This window comes from Xyrauchen texanus, chromosome 48 (genome assembly GCF_025860055.1).
Source record: "Xyrauchen texanus isolate HMW12.3.18 chromosome 48, RBS_HiC_50CHRs, whole genome shotgun sequence".
Lineage (NCBI taxonomy): Eukaryota > Metazoa > Chordata > Actinopteri > Cypriniformes > Catostomidae > Xyrauchen > Xyrauchen texanus.
The window spans coordinates 24,096,323-24,112,548 of record NC_068323.1 but is presented as its reverse complement, the minus strand read 5'-3'; the positions used below and the strand labels follow the sequence as shown (position 1 = coordinate 24,112,548).

General features: G+C 39.0%; 1 protein-coding gene across 4 annotated transcripts in view; it reads right to left on the bottom strand.

Moving 5' to 3' along the window:
• The window catches only part of LOC127639840 (phosphofurin acidic cluster sorting protein 2-like), a 94,826-nt gene that overhangs the window by 2,441 nt on the left and 76,159 nt on the right, over nt 1-16,226 (bottom strand). For 2 of the 4 annotated variants that reach the window (XM_052122113.1, XM_052122114.1), the window contains exons 16-24: nt 15,921-16,075; nt 15,555-15,665; nt 13,021-13,123; nt 12,163-12,195; nt 6,421-6,463; nt 5,708-5,750; nt 5,423-5,564; nt 2,301-2,524; nt 1,912-2,025 (exon numbers count right to left, since the gene is read on the bottom strand). In XM_052122113.1, coding sequence (XP_051978073.1) covers nt 1,912-2,025; nt 2,301-2,524; nt 5,423-5,564; nt 5,708-5,750; nt 6,421-6,463; nt 12,163-12,195; nt 13,021-13,123; nt 15,555-15,665; nt 15,921-16,075 — 968 coding nt within the window. The remainder of the gene's footprint in view (nt 1-1,911; nt 2,026-2,300; nt 2,525-5,422; nt 5,565-5,707; nt 5,751-6,420; nt 6,464-12,162; nt 12,196-13,020; nt 13,124-15,554; nt 15,666-15,920; nt 16,076-16,226) is intronic. The other 2 variants (XM_052122115.1, XM_052122116.1) reach the window with 1 other exon arrangement.

Sequence of the window (16,226 nt, the reverse complement as noted above, 5' to 3'; positions counted from 1 at the left end):
ACTGTAATTTATAATTGAGTGTTTATCACTGATCATGGTGTGCTGTTGTATGTACGTGATGGTGTTTACCCTTGATCATGGTGTGCAGATGTTTATGGAGTTGAACCTTCAGCATGGTGAGCTGTTGTATGTACGTGATGGTGTTTACCCTTGAGCATGGTGTGCAGATGTTTATGGAGTTGATCCTTCAGCATGGTGAGCTGTTGTATGTACGTGATGGTGTTTACCCTTGAGCATGGTGTGCAGATGTTTATGGAGTTGAACCTTCAGCATGGTGAGCTGTTGTATGTACGTGAGGGTGTTTACCCTTGAGCATGGTGTGCAGATGTTTATGGAGTTGAACCTTCAGCATGGTGAGCTGTTGTATGTATGTGATGTGTTTACCCTTGAGCATAGTGTACTGGTGTTTATCCTTGAGCATAATGTGCTGACGTTTGTGTTGTTTACCCTTGAGCATGGTGTGCTGGTGTTTGTGTGTAATGGTGTTTACCACTGAGCATGGCGTGGTGCTGTTTGTGTGTGATGGTGTGATATTGTTTATCCTTGAGCATGGTGTGCTGGTGTTAGTGTTTGATGGTGTTTACACTTGCATGGTGTGCTTGTGTTTGTGTGTGATGGTGTTTACCCTTGCATGTTGTGTTGTGTACATGTTTGATGGTGTTTACACTTGAGCATGTTATACTGGTGTTTGTATGATAGTGTTTACCCTTGAACCTGGTAAGCTAGTGTGTGATGGTGTTAGGGCGTGATGTTGTTTACCCTTGAGCATGGTGTGCTTGTGTTTGTATGATAGTGTTTACCCTTGAGCCTGGTGTGCTGGTGTTTGTGTGATGGTGTTTACCCTTGAGCATGGTGTGCTGATGTTTGTAGTGTTTACCCTCAGCATGGTGTGCTGGTGTTTGTGTGTGCAGGTGTTTATCCTTGGGCATAGTGTGCTGGTGTTTGTGTGCCACTCCTGAGCATGGCGTGGTGCTGTTTGTGTGTGATGATGTGATAGTGTTTATCCTTGAGCATGGTGTGCTGGTGTTTTGTTTGATGGTGTTTACCCTTGAACATGGTGTGCTGTGTTAGTGTGTGATGGTGTTTACCCTTACATGGTGTGCTTGTGTTTGTGTGTGATGGTGTTTACACTTGAGCATGGTGTCCTTGGTGTATATGTTTGATGGTGTTTACACTTGAGCATGGTATACTGGTGTTTGTATGATAGTGTTTACCCTTGAGCCTGGTAAGCTAGTGTTTGTGTGTGTGATGGTGTTAGGACGTGATGGTGTTTACCCTTGAGCATGGTGTGCTGGTGTTTGTGTGTGCAGTTGTTTAATCTTGAGCATAGTGTGATGGTGTTTACCCTTGAGCATGGTGTGCTGATGTTTGTGGTGTTGACCCTCAGCATGGTGTGCTGGTGTTTGTGTGTGCAGGTGTTTACCCTTGAGCATAGTGTGCTGGTGTTTGTAGTGTATACCCTCAGCATGGTGTGCTGATGTTTATGGAGTTGAACCTTCAGCATGGTGTGCTGGTGTTTGTGTAAGATAGTGTATACACTTCAGCATGGTGTGCTAGTGTTTGATGGTGTTTACCCTCAGCATGTAGTGCTGATATATGTGGTGTTTACCCTTGAGCATGGTGTGCTGGTGTTTGTGTGTGATGGTGTTTACCATTGAGCATACTGTGCTGGTATTTATGTGTGCTGCTGTTTGTGTATATGATGGTGTTTACCATTGAACATGGTGTGCTGGTATTTGTGTATGTGTCGTGATGTTTACCCTTGAGCATGGTGTGCTGGTGTTTGTGTGTGATGGTGTTTACCATTGAGCATACTGTGCTGGTATTTATGTGTGCTCCTGTTTGTGTATATGATGGTGTTTACCATTGAACATGGTGTGCTGGTATTTGTGTGTGTGTCATGATGTTTACCCTTGAGCATGGTGTGCTGGTGCTTGGCCGTGCAAATGAGTCGGCTGATGCTGTCGATCACCTGACTTTTAGAATCCACATCCTTTTCTTTTGGCTTTTTACTCAGGAAAATCACTGCGAAGAAAGAAACTAAAGTTAAGACAGCAATAACAACACAAGACTCAAACCAGCTACAGGAGCTGACTTACACCCCTCTCCTGAAGTTGTATGCCCATTTCCTACTACATGTATTGTAGTTCTCTTGTGTGAAGCCAGCATGACATCACACAAAACAAACAGCATGTGTCCCCCAATTTGTCACCCTATAAGCTACTGGGATTCACAACATCAGTGCACTGTTTCCCAAAGCAATAAGCGATTCAAAATGACAACAGCTGCGTGTGTGTCACCTTTCTTGTTCTTCTCCTTCATGACAACAGTCATAGCCATGCCTGGAGGAGGGGCTGCTTCTCCCCCACTGGGAATTCTGGACACCTGCATGGAGCGGAAGTTACTCTTCAGGGTATTTTTAATGCCAACATCTCTCTTCTCGCTCTCTTTTTTCTTCTCTGAGCCCTGAAGAGTCCAGTAATCTACCTGGAGACCCATCACCTCACCACCTGTACCTGGAGAACTACACACAAACACGTTTACTAAACTAAATAAAAGATTGACAGACAATACCAAATTGTACCTGTATCATGATTCATCTTAATGTTTTGGGTTTCTGAAATCGAAATGAGTCATTTTTTTCCAGTTCAGTTAAATATATAAATAAAAGTTTTAACTGGGAAGGTATTTTTGAATCCTGAAAATCATAATATGTTTTCAAAATACAATAAACTGCTTATCTGAGAACACAGCAATTTTGATTATTCGTTATATGACCCCTTTACAGAGCCCCTTAGAGGACATAGTTTTGCGTTTCCTTGCAATAATTTGGTGTACCCACACAAAGATTTTGTGTTCCCTCGCAAATAGTTTTGTTCCCTTGCAATACGTTTATATTCCCATGGAATCAGGGTTTGAAATGACACCCGCCGACCAACCAAATATTATTCAAACAAAATGTTCAATCAAATGTGTGCAGTTACAGTCTCCAGTTACGTTTATCAGTTTTTGTGGGGCAGGGGATTTTGGCAAGTGACCTAGGAACACTACTAGCCACAGTGGCCAGTGAGCCAAAAAATTCATTTCAAACCATGCACGCAATGTGTTTTCAGTTTCCTCGCAATACCGTTATCCATTCCTCAGGAAAATGTAACGATTGTATTTGTAGTAAAATCACAGTAACCACACACTTTACCATGGTTTAACTACAGTAACTATACAGGTCCTTCTCAAAAAATTAGCATATTGTGATAAAGTTCATTATTTTCCATAATGTAATGATAAAAATTAAACTTTCATATATTTTAGATTCATTGCACACCAACTGAAATATTTCAGGTCTTTTATTGTTATAATACTGATGATTTTGGCATACAGCTCATGAAAACCCAAAATTCCTATCTCCAAAAATTTGCATATCATTAAAAGGGTCTCTAAACGAGCTATTAACCTAATCATCTGAATCAACTAATTAACTCTAAACACCTGCAAAAGATTCCTGAGGCTTTTAAAAACTCCCAGCCTGATTCATTACTCAAAACCGCAATCATGGGTAAGACTGCCGACCTGACTGCTGTCCAGAAGGCCATCATTGACACCCTCAAGCAAGAGGGTAAGACACAGAAAGAAATTTCTGAACAAATAGGCTGTTCCCAGAGTGCTGTATTAAGGCACCTCAGTGGGAAGTCTGTGGGAAGGAAAAAGTGTGGCAAAAAACACTGCACAATGAGAAGAGGTGACCGGACCCTGAGGAAGATTGTGGAGAAGGACCGATTCCAGACCTTGGGGGACCTGCGGAAGCAGTGGACTGAGTCTGGAGTAGAAACATCCCGCATTCCCAGGTCAAGCCACTTTGAACCAGAAACAGCTGCAGAAGCGCCTGACCTGGGCTACAGAGAAGCAGCACTGGACTGTTGCTCAGTGGTCCAAAGTACTTTATTCGGATGAAAGCAAATTTTGCATGTCATTCGGAAATCAAGGTGCCAGAGTCTGGAGGAAGACTGGGGAGAAGGAAATGCCAAAATGCCTGAAGTCCAGTGTCAAGTACCCACAGTCAGTGATGGTCTGGGGTGCCATGTCAGCTGCTGGTGTTGGTACACTGTGTTTTATCAAGGGCAGGGTCAATGCAGCTAGCTATCAGGAGATTTTGGAGCACTTCATGCTTCCATCTGCTGAAAAGCTTTATGGAGATGAAGATTTCATTTTTCAGCACGACCTGGCACCTGCTCACAGTGCCAAAACCACTGGTAAATGGTTTACTGACCATGGTATTACTGTGCTCAATTGGCCTGCCAACTCTCCTGACCTGAACCCCATAGAGAATCTGTGGGATATTGTGAAGAGAAAGTTGAGAGACGCAAGACCCAACACTCTGGATGAGCTTAAGGCTGCTATCGAAGCATCCTGGGCCTCCATAACACCTCAGCAGTGCCACAGGCTGATTGCCTCCATGCCACGCCGCATTGAAGCAGTCATTTCTGCAAAAGGATTCCCGACCAAGTATTGAGTGCATAACTGAACATAATTATTTGAAGGTTGACTTTTTTTGTATTAAAAACACTTCTTTTATTGGTCGGATGAAATATGCTAATTTTATGAGATAGGAATTTGGGGTTTTCATGAGCTATATGCCAAAATCATCAGTATTAAAACAATAAAAGACCTGAAATATTTCAGTTGGTGTGCAATGAGTCTAAAATATACGAAAGTTTAATTTTTATCATTACATTATGGAAAATAATGAACTTTATCACAATATGCAAATTTTTTGAGAAGGACCTGTATATAAATATGGCATTTATAGTAAAACCATAACCACTAAATTTAACATGCTTTACTACAGTCACCATATTTTAGCAATGATGTTCGTAGCAAACCATGGTAATAAAAATCACAACCATTATGCCAAAAAACAAACAAACGAAAAAAGCAATACTATAGTAAAACCATGGTTACTTTGTGTTATAAGTTTGTTTTCTAAAACCACGGTTTCCACCAAAAAAACCCCCAAAAAACCTGCCCTAATGAAGATTAACCATGGTGTTCCTATTGTTAAACTAACCACGCTTTTCTGGCATAATGATTACGTTTTTTATTGCCATAGTTGCTAATAGCTGGTTCCTATTTCAGAAATGTACACCAGAAAAAAAATGTCCTCCCTATCCACTAAGGGGCTCCATACCCAAAGTTTAAAACCTTTATTTTCCTGTAATGTTTGTGTGCAAGGAGTGTAGAACATAATTTGTTTCCTGGGATGCATCAGGATGCATTTGCGTTTACACGACAGATGAAAGGTGGTCACATTGCGGCCCTGACAACATTATTTCACATGAGCACGACCTTTGTCAATGTGTGTGTGTGAGAGAGAGAGAGAGAGAGAGAGAGAGAGAGAGAGAGAGAGAGAGAGAGAGAGTGTGTGTACCCTGCTCCAGAGAGACTGGCAGAAACAGAAGGAGATGATGGAGGAGTGGCGGTCATGTCTTTGCCGTATGACATTCCCGTCTGTGCTGGAGGTGAAGAGAGCATGTTGACACTGCCCACCATTACTGCATCATCAGAGTCCACTGACAGACGGCACACACACACACACACACACACACACACACACACACACACACACACACACACACACACACCAGTGTTAATCCACTGCTGTTATTGTCATTCTTGTGTATAACGTATGTGTTTGTGTAAATTAAAATCCTACCTGATGTTGACAAGTTGTGCTCCACGATTCCCACTTTCACCAACTGTAGGAAGACACATGAATGAATATCTGCAAACTAAAATCCTTCACATGATCAACAGAAACAGAACTTTGCTCATGAAAGCTCCAAATAAATGTTTTGACTTTGCGAGACGCTCTCAATGAATGGACAAAAAAAGGTCATGAAACTCTTCAAAAATGATCAGTTAGAATATTTAAATATTTGTTCTTTTTCAACAAATGGTCACTAAAAGGAGGTGATAAACTGTTATTGTCAACCTCGGGAGGTCAAACTAAGATCTGTTTTATTTTACATTTATCTCATACACTGCAAAAATCCTTTTGTCCTATCGAGTACTCTCTTGTCTTGTTTAAATATCTAAACGTTCTTAAAACAAGAAAAATAACTACAAAATAAAATCGATTTGTCAGTGGGGTAAAGAAAAAAAAAATCAATTCAAAGGGAAAACAAGTTTATTTTTCTTACCCCGCATTGGCATTTTCTCTTTTTTAAAGCATAAACCCAACAAATTGTGTTTTTATTTTGTACCAATAAACAAGATTTTTTTTTTACAATGGATAACACGACTGCAAGTAATACACTGCTTGTGTATCGACTGTCTGCAAGAATTGCAAATGTATCCTAACAGATGCTAGTTGCTAACTAGTTTGGAACCAAATGTTATTTTGTAGTTGATGAACTTATTTCTCACCCCAATGAATGGCACAAACTTCTGACACGAGTCTTCGTCAGGGCTGTCAGTGTCAAACAGAAGGGAAAAATTAGCTCACAGTTCATTTGACAAGTGTAACGTTAAAGGAATATTCCGGATTCAATTGAAAGCACTTGTAGCATAATGTTTATTACCACAGAAAATTATTTTGACATGATTTGACGTTTATTTTTATAACTTTTTTTATAAGTGTTTTTTGGCGTAGTGACTCATCAATCCGGGTGGCAGAGGACAGATATCAGTTGCCACCATGTTTGAGACCATCAATCCGTGCATCTTATCGCGTGCCTTGTTGAGCGGGTTACCGCGGAGAACAGCGTGAAGCCTCCACACGCGCTAGGTCTCTGTGCATCCACGCAGAGCACGAACCACATTATAGCGACCAGGAGGAGGTTACCCCATGTGACTCTACCCTCCCTAGCAACCGGGCCAATTTAGTTGTTTAGGAGACCTGGCTGGAGTCACTCAGCACACCCTGGATTCAAACTCGTGAACTCCAGGTGTGATAGTCAGCGTCAATATTCGCTGAGTCCCCTTTATCCCTCATTTATTTAAAAAAAAGCAAAAATCTGGGTAATATCGATGTACTTGCAACAGAAGTGAATGTGGCTAATCAGTAAACGTTAAAATACACACTGTTTCAAAATCAGAGTCACAAAACGTAAACAATATGCATGTTAACATTATTTTAGCGCAATAAAATCACTTACAGGTTTTACCCGCATTGTGTCGTCATGGCAAGTAATACTGGATTTAAATTGACCCTGATAAGGTCAGATAAGCGATTTTATCACACTAAAATCAATGAAATGTTTTACATCTTGTGGCTATTTTTTTTTTTAAAATGTACAAAATGGCCCCCATTCACTTCCACTGTAACTTACTGTAACTTTTGTGTAACGGGGACTATATATATTTTTTTTTGGTAATCAACAATATGCCGTTGATTGATCTTAAATTATATTTAACCAGGAATATTCCTTTAATCTGTCAGTGAGGGCGGGATGGTCTGTGAGATGTGTGTGAGGTCATCAGGGTGTGTGTGGGGGGTGAGCGTGGGGTCGGGCTGAGAATGGGAGGTGTCAGATCTAATAGTGTGACACATGGTGGCGCTCTCTAGTGCAGTGAGAGCGTAGTGAGTGTGAGGGCTCATGCCATGAGAGGATGCTGGGATAGCTTCTTACATCCTCCACCAATCAGGGGCGGTGTAAGGCCGCAGACACTGTGGAGCCGTTTAAGCTTTGTTAATATTCTTCTGTTATACATTATAATCTTTAAATCTGTTGTAGCACTTCCCAAACAACATCTACAATTGACAGAAATCTAGAACTCCTTTACCAGACTCAGGAAATAACAGGGACTTTCAAAATTCTGAAAATAATCAAAAGATTGTTGCTGACAAAAGCAGAGCTGGTGCAAATGTAGTGTAACGGAAGCATAAGCAGACTTTTGACTAGCTACATAAAGTCTGGTACACGTTGTGGCTTATTCAGGCCAAGAACCGCCCACTTAGACCCTGATTACACCTGGTACTAAGATGCGTTTTGGGTGATCTGATCGAAAGTGGACAGACGAAACCCATCACCATTTAAACCCTGTCGTAAAATATATCTCTTGACCACTTGTGCTTAGATTTCGAGGGGAGGATCTCTGATGACATTCATCACTCACTACACCACGTTTCTCCCAACTGTACTAGCGCCTTTCACATTTTCTCATCAGATGGTTATTTCCATCTGAAAAGTAAAGCTCAATTGGCCCTTTGCTAAGCTCCCCCCCGGCTACTATTGCTCGCTCGAACAATCCTTGCAGAACTTCAGTAAAAAAAAAATGCTATTATTTATGCTACTCTCCTTAAGATGAATCACTTTTGTTGTAAGTCGCTTTGGATAAATGTGTCTACTAAATGAATAAATAGGAATGAATGGGAGATTGCCGTGAACGGTGCGGTTTGTGGCTAAATATTCTCATAAACATAATTGACAATATTCATTAATGGACTGAAATGAAGAGTGACATTGCCAAGCATATTTATCAGATTTATGACATACTATGACATATTAATGAAACTTGAGGCAAATGATCATCAAGGTCACTTGAAAAGAGAAAAGCATCATTTGATGGTGATAACACACCTGATATCATTAATGTAAGTGAACAGAACTGCTTATAACGTCTCATTTAACACTCACTTCACATTTACTATGACTGGAATCAAAACATAAATGAATTAACGTTCAGTTAAGAGCAAATAAAGGTGTCGGTCGTTGCACGTGTTCATTTGGGAAAGAGGAACAGTTTAAGATGACACAGTTTAATCCACATGCTCGTCTCCAGATTTATTAAAGAACAAAATACAAATCACTGTGTGTGTATCCTCTCTAGGTACCTCGTGCCACTATTATAAGGGACCAAGCAACAAAGTTTTTTTTAAACATTTTGTGGATAATTTCTTTAAAACTCCTCTTAAAACGACTCAAACACATTACTCCCGTAGACTCTCGTTGAAAAAAGCAAACTCTTATCAGAGAAATGACGCACGGCAACAATTGCTAGGATAGGATTGGTCAGAAACGCTTTTAAGGTGGGGCTTAGCGAAGGGTCGATTTACAGCATTTGTGGCATAATGTTGACTACTACAAAAAATATTTTCGTACCTCCTTTTCTTTAAATAAAAGTGAAAATCTGGGTTAAAGTGAGCACATACAATGGAAGTGAATGGGGCCAATCTGTAAATGTTAAAATACCAAATACCAAAGGTGTATGCATCAAAATGAACAAAACTCTTTATAGCTTTGGAATAACTTGGTCTAATCTTGTGCTTCTTTGCACAAGTTCTTTAATTAACTATTTTTCCAAGTCTATTTTGTGCCTTTCCACCATTTTGAATGGATTCACATCCTGTTTCTCGCTATCCAAATTGGCTCATCTCCAGACCAAGCCTCAAAAACATCTTTTTTAAACATTCAGCGCCATTCTCTAGAAAAAACACCACGAATTTGCAGACAAACATGTAAAACAGCAATTGCGTCTATCTCCGCATCACTTTTGCATGTTGATGCTCAAATCAATATCATTAGTCATGATTCCATCCAAAATTTTTGCAAAAACAATGAGCAACTTAAGCAGCTTTTCAATCCCATGTGTTTAAAAGAACAAAATTGCCAGTTCTGGGGAAATTGGCATGAAACCGAAATGGAAATGGAAGTTGAAGCCACGGTGCTCTTTTCTTAAATGTAATGAATTACTTGCGGTTCAGAGCGTGCAGACAAAACGCTCTGACAAACTTCATGTTTGCTGGGGTTTAGCCGCAGATGTCTTGTGTCTGGCAGCGAAAGCATATCAGACCGTTCTGGGAAGTAACAGTAGACCATCATTCTGATGACAGGGTTTGGCCTTTCAGAGCCACATTTCAGATGCTATATGACGATATTGGTTGACAGGTTAGTCCAGTTTTGAGCAAATTATTCAGCCACATGTCCTGTTGAGGCAAATTCACATGATGTTTTTGATGTGCATCTAGGAATTTATTTGGTAAATCTTTTTCCATCTAAGTTTAGCGCATGTCTTCTTACCAAATAGAAAATGAATCCACCTCAAGCGAGCGAATATGTTTTGTATGCATATTCTGAAGACTGTATTCGCATCCTGGTGATCCCATCCAGCATTTTATTATGCAATATCCCAAAATCTACTTCGAATGAGTTTTCATAAATTACCAACAGGGGTGCTATAACCAAACTAATCTCCTCAACCTTGATTTGTGCCATTAAGAGCTCCATAATTGTTGCTGGCAGCTGTATTTCCTTGTAGTAGTCTCTATGCTGGTCTTCTATCACACCCATGGCACCAGTCTATATTTGTCCATTCCCATCTCTCTCTCTCTCTCTCTCTCTCTCTCTCTCTCTCTCTCATTTGAGGTACTTTTATTCTTTCAATATTCAGAGATTTATAATGTTTGCAAGACTGCACTGTCTTGATTTTCATCAAACATTCTCGTTAGGGTTTGTTCTAAACCCCTTACTTAAAAAAAAAATGTTTTTCCCCTTTTCTCCCCAATTTGACATGCCCGGTTCCCAATGCGCTCTAAGTCCTCGTGGTGGTGTGGTGACTCAATCCGGGTGGAGGAGGATGAATCTCAGTTGCCTTCACGTCTGAGAACGTCAACCCACGCATCTCATCACGTGGCTTGTTGAGTGCATTACCATGGAGACGTAATGTGGAGGCTTCACAGTATTCTCTGCGGCATCCATGCACAACTCACCACGCACCCCACTGAGAGTGAGCACCACATTATAGTGACCACGAGGAGGTTAACCCAACGTTACTCTAACCACCCTAGCAACTGGGCCAATTTGGTTGCTTAGGAGACTTGGCTGGTGTCACTCAGCACACCCTGGATTCAAACTTGTGACTCCAGGTGTGGTAGTCAGCGTCAATACTCACTGAGCTACCCAGGCCCCAACTTTCAATTATTAATAATTAGTTTCTGCAAGTGAATGTGAAGGTTTCCATCTATGTCTTTATATGCACATTTTGGGATATTGCAAAAAAATAGTGGATGGAAATGGCATGATGCAAACAAAAAATCTCTAATTTGCATTAAAAATGTTTACGCCCGCTTGAGGTGATTATGTTTTTTTATTCTATAAAAATCAATGCACATAAACTACCAATGAAACACATTTACCTAATATATTTCTATAGAATATAGATGCGCTCAAGGAATATCATCAACTTCATCACACATAGCATCTCAAATGTTGCCACAGTGACTTCAACTTCCATTTTTATTCTGTTTTGCGGCAATTTGCCCCAAAAGTTACGATTGTTTTCTCTCAGATGAAAACGCTACTTTCTGATATATTCCAATATTTCACGGAAATTCAATTCATAACTTCAATTAAAACATCACTACAGAGATGATGCACTACTGCTTTCATGCTCAATCTCTGATTACGTAGCTGTCATTGGTGCAGCTGTGTTTAGAAGTGTGGAGGTTTGGAAAAAGGGGGCATTTCTAATTCAGTCTGGCGGAAGTTCCAGAACGGCTAACAACATCATCGCTAACAAGTGTTTTGCTAAAGGACAGGAGATTGTTTACCGGACAACGCAAAAAAACTCTCCAGTTTACCCAGCCGCTAAATACATTGAAATTGCATTGTGCTACAATTTATTAAAATCAATGTCATTCTTTCCAGCGCAGACAAGCATCCATTATATGTTAATTAGGTTTTTATTATTCAATGGATCGCACTTTATTCACAAATGTTTGCGTAGCACAATTAAAATTGTGCCCTTGGCTTAGATCCATGAAAAGTAGGCGGTAACCTGAATTTTGTTTAATAGTAGTGTCTGTGTAGATTTTCTGTTGATCTTCTTGTTATAACCTGGCATACATCAAGAGCTAAATTAAGTGTTTTCGGTGTAAAATCGTGCATGTAAATGCACACAGAATGTTCACTGATAAACATTTGCAATGTTTAAAGCTACAAGCTTTGAGACACCAGCTCAATTACTAACCAAATCTTGTTTCCAAACCTGTTAAAACCAAACCAGACCAAACCAAACGGAAACAGTTAAAGACACAAAACACTGGATTATGAAAACACACACAGTGATCAAAATCTAGTATTGACGCAGACAGGTGTGTGAGATAAACCACATACTGAGAGCATGAGTGAATTACATTGATGTCAACCCAAACACACGGTTAGGTACCTGATGTAAAAATCAAAATACAAACTTCTCTTCCTTGAAGGCAAAAACAAAAGAAAAGGAAGAAAAACCCAAAAGTACAAAAGTTACTGCAGCATCCTCAACACACGACTACTTTTCAATGACAAAATTAAACAAGATCAAACAAACAAATGTAAGAAAACATATTATAAGGGGTTTGTTTGATTAATATTTGGACTAATTGATGATGATGATCATACCTGTAATAATTTATTGGGTAAATCTCACGAAAACATGTCAACAGGGCAACATTTGACCCCAAAAGCAAAATATTTAAATTTTATTTTGCATAAAGAAAATTACTCTTAGGATGATTTGGGATACTTCTCCCAAAATGCAAGTGACTGATTATTTTTGCATTGTATAATCTTCATAAAATAATTATCATTACCATAATGCAAAACCGTTGATTCTCATAAGATCCAAATTATTCGAATGCAGGATTTTTACAGTTAAAATACATTTTTAGAGTAAAACTAAATTATCTGCATATTTTACATGAAATACTACCATGATGCACAAAGATTTTTCTATTTAAATAATACAACTCTAACATATATTAACATAACATTTTCATATAAACAATAATATTACTATACATTTTTTTTTTTTTTTACATTGCATAAATAAGAATTTGAAGTCATGTTCTTGACAGGTTTCGTGAAATTCACTCTATTATAAAACATGGAGGAAAGCTTGAGACTTTTTAAATGTCTATAAGGCATCATTTTTCAGTCAGACGGTGAACATATACAGTACATATGTAAATTCTTGACACATGCAATCACATATGTACATCTTCAGTTATTTATTCTTACACACACAAATACAAGACAATACCTTTTCTGTTTATAGGTGAGCATGGCCTCTGAAATAGGGAACTGATGAGAGAGATTTGCTCCGGCCAGATACTGCGAGACGCGTCCGGCCACATCAATGTTATCTGTGGGCGTTTGCAAACAACATACAAATTGGGGACCAATATCAAAAATATGTTTAACATATTAATTATTCTCAAGACATGGAAATAAACAAGTTCCTCAATTTTACATCACATTCTTTTTGACAATAGCAACATTTCCACTTTGAGTTTAATGAACTTCTAAACACAAATGTAAAACTGACATAACATTATCACTCACTACCAGCGCTGGGAAAGTTAATCAACAAATTACTAATTACTAATCTGAAACTGTAATCATATTACTTCACTGATCACATTACATTTAAGTTACTTTCTAAAAGTTTGCGCTATCTGTGGGTGTATGTGCGCAAACTGTGGGTGAATTGTATGTTAATTAAGAAGCGCAAAGTGCAATTTGCAGTCTTCCTGAAAAATATGTCATTGCGCTAAGACATTTAAGAAGCAAGTATGTTTTCAGCGCAAAGTCTAAATTCGGTTCTGCGAGGGGAGGAGGGGCTCCCAACCAACTGCCAGGAATGGTTACCGCCGCCAGGGGCAGGGGACACCCCTACCATCCACCAAAAACGCAGTTGGGCATTCTGTCCACCAGGGGCCGGAGGTCTGCCTCCGATCCGTCCTTCATTTATATCAAAATTGCTTGACAGAAAATTTTAAATATAATAGGATGCAATAACCAGAGAAGAACCTCAGAATTAAATTGCACTTGACCTAGCCCATTAGTGCTTTGCATGTGCAATTTCACCAACCCAAATGTGCCTAGACTTAGTGCATGCTTTCACAAAAATATCAAAAGTTCATGGCCATGCCCATTGACTTTGCGCATTTGACGTATCGTATAGCGCTGCACTTAAGGCATAGTGCTCTTAAAATAGAGCCTGAAAAGTAATTCGATTACAGTAACTACTTTGAAATTGGGTTACACCCAACACTGCTCACTACAGCTCAAACCACCAGTGCTCAGACCAAAACACAACACTTTCTCAAGCTAAAACTACAGAAATGTGCTAAAGTTTTAGGCACTTGTGAAAAATGTGTATGACATTTATCACTTAATGTCATACAAAGTCCAGTAAACATAAACAAAGCTAAATCAATATTCAGCGTGACCACCTTTGCCTTTAAAACAGCCCCAATTCTTCTAGATACATCTGGACACAGTTTTTCTTGGTTGTTGGCAGATATGATGTTCAGGCTTCTTGGAGAATTCTCCACAGTTCTTAGATATATTCAGACTGTCTCAGCTGCTTCTGTCTCTTCATGTAATCTCAGACTGACATGATGTTCAATGGGGGTCTCTGTTGGGGTCATGACATCTGTTGCAGGGCTCCCTGTTCTTCTATTCTAATATTTTCTATTAGCAAAAGTAATGTTTGTGAGTCTAACATTTATATTTCCTATTAACACATTAAAGCTGAAGATATAAATAACCATCTTAAGACAAATACTTTTGTGAAACATCTTATGTGCTTAAGACTTTTGCACAGTACTGTGTGTATATAACGAACACAAAAAAACAAACTAATATATTACCATCCTGTAGTCTCAATTCATTCATTTATTCATTAAAGTGAATGCCAGATTTTCAATAATTGGGGTTTTATCAACCTTGGGTAACATCATGTCCCAGGTGTTGATAATTACTAACATGAACAGATTAAAACTTTTTTTATTTTTGTTATATGAAGGTCACATTAAAACTCAATTGGAAACGTTTTACTTGGCCTTCATCATTTATTTTTGGTACGTTTCAAATGCCTTTTATTTACAGATTGCATTTTAGTCTTGTTCCTGACACAGACTTTCAATATAAAATGATTACAGGTTTCATTTATAATCTTCAAATAGTAAAATAAACTTAAACCATTTAAATACTTATTGTGTGAAAATTATTTCTATAATTTTCTATAATAAATTATGACCAAAAGAGTCTGACATTTTATTTGAAAACTGTTAAAAATGGCATTTCCATCACCGTTCCAGGACAGAATTTGATGAAACACAATAGAACATTTAAGTGGTGCGAATTTTCATGACTTTCAGAAGAAATTAAATCTCCTGTGATGCATGTACAGACACTGTTGGACATGGTTAGCCGACAAATAAAATAAACTAGCGAGAGTAACGGCTCAAAATGCTTGAAGTTGAAGAAATGCCCATATGGAATAAATATTTGACACATTACTTTTGTTTCTGACAGTGTGGACACATAGAGAGTTATAGGAAAGGCAAAACACACATTTTGTGAGAAAATGAAATTAGCTGGACATTGCAAACAAACACAGGTATACGCCTCAGTCCAGTAGCCTCTAGTTTTTTCCCGTGTTAAATTATTTCTTACTGTAGTTCAATTGAGCCGGTGCATTATGAGTGAATGTGTGGATTTGTTTGTTTGTTTGTCATATTTGAAGAGCTAATATTATCAGGATGTGTGCCAGTGTGAGAATCTGACCTGAAGGGGGCACCTCTAACCTCGAAAACACATCCCTCCATCCCGCGTCCATAAAGATGTTATTGAACTTGCTGTCAAACGTTGACATGTACTTGGCCAGTGGATGACAACCTGAGCAGAAATAAAGTACATTTTGATAAGGTAAAGAAATAATAACACAATAAAATGGTTGTTTCACGTCAGACTAGGGTGCAAAATATTCAGATACAAACATAAAAGTAGTTTGAGAATGTGAGAAACAGAGTCAATTCGCTGATTCTCTGATTGGTGGATCCTTCTCTTCAGGATCACGGGTAGTGTCGTTCTTCACCAGCAATTACACTTTGAAACGTGACTTTTGATAATGTAGATTGATTTTCTTCTTACCCACAGGAATGACCAGGAAACGGATGTAGCTCAACCAATCAGGCGTTTTGTTAGCGAGCTGCTCCACGAAGCAGCGGAGGACCGTACTGAGGTAACTTTGATCGCCCGCAACGGCGACTTTAATGGTGGGCGGCGTCTGTGCATTACAGTTACAACTGCCAGACAACGACAAACACAGAATGAGAGATCCAAAACAGCATTAAAGACATGTTAGTAAGTTCTCACTAAGAAAATACACTTGGACAGATATTGGAATCATTCAATTCCACACTTATAACATTCAGTGGGCGTTTCAAAACGGAGTCT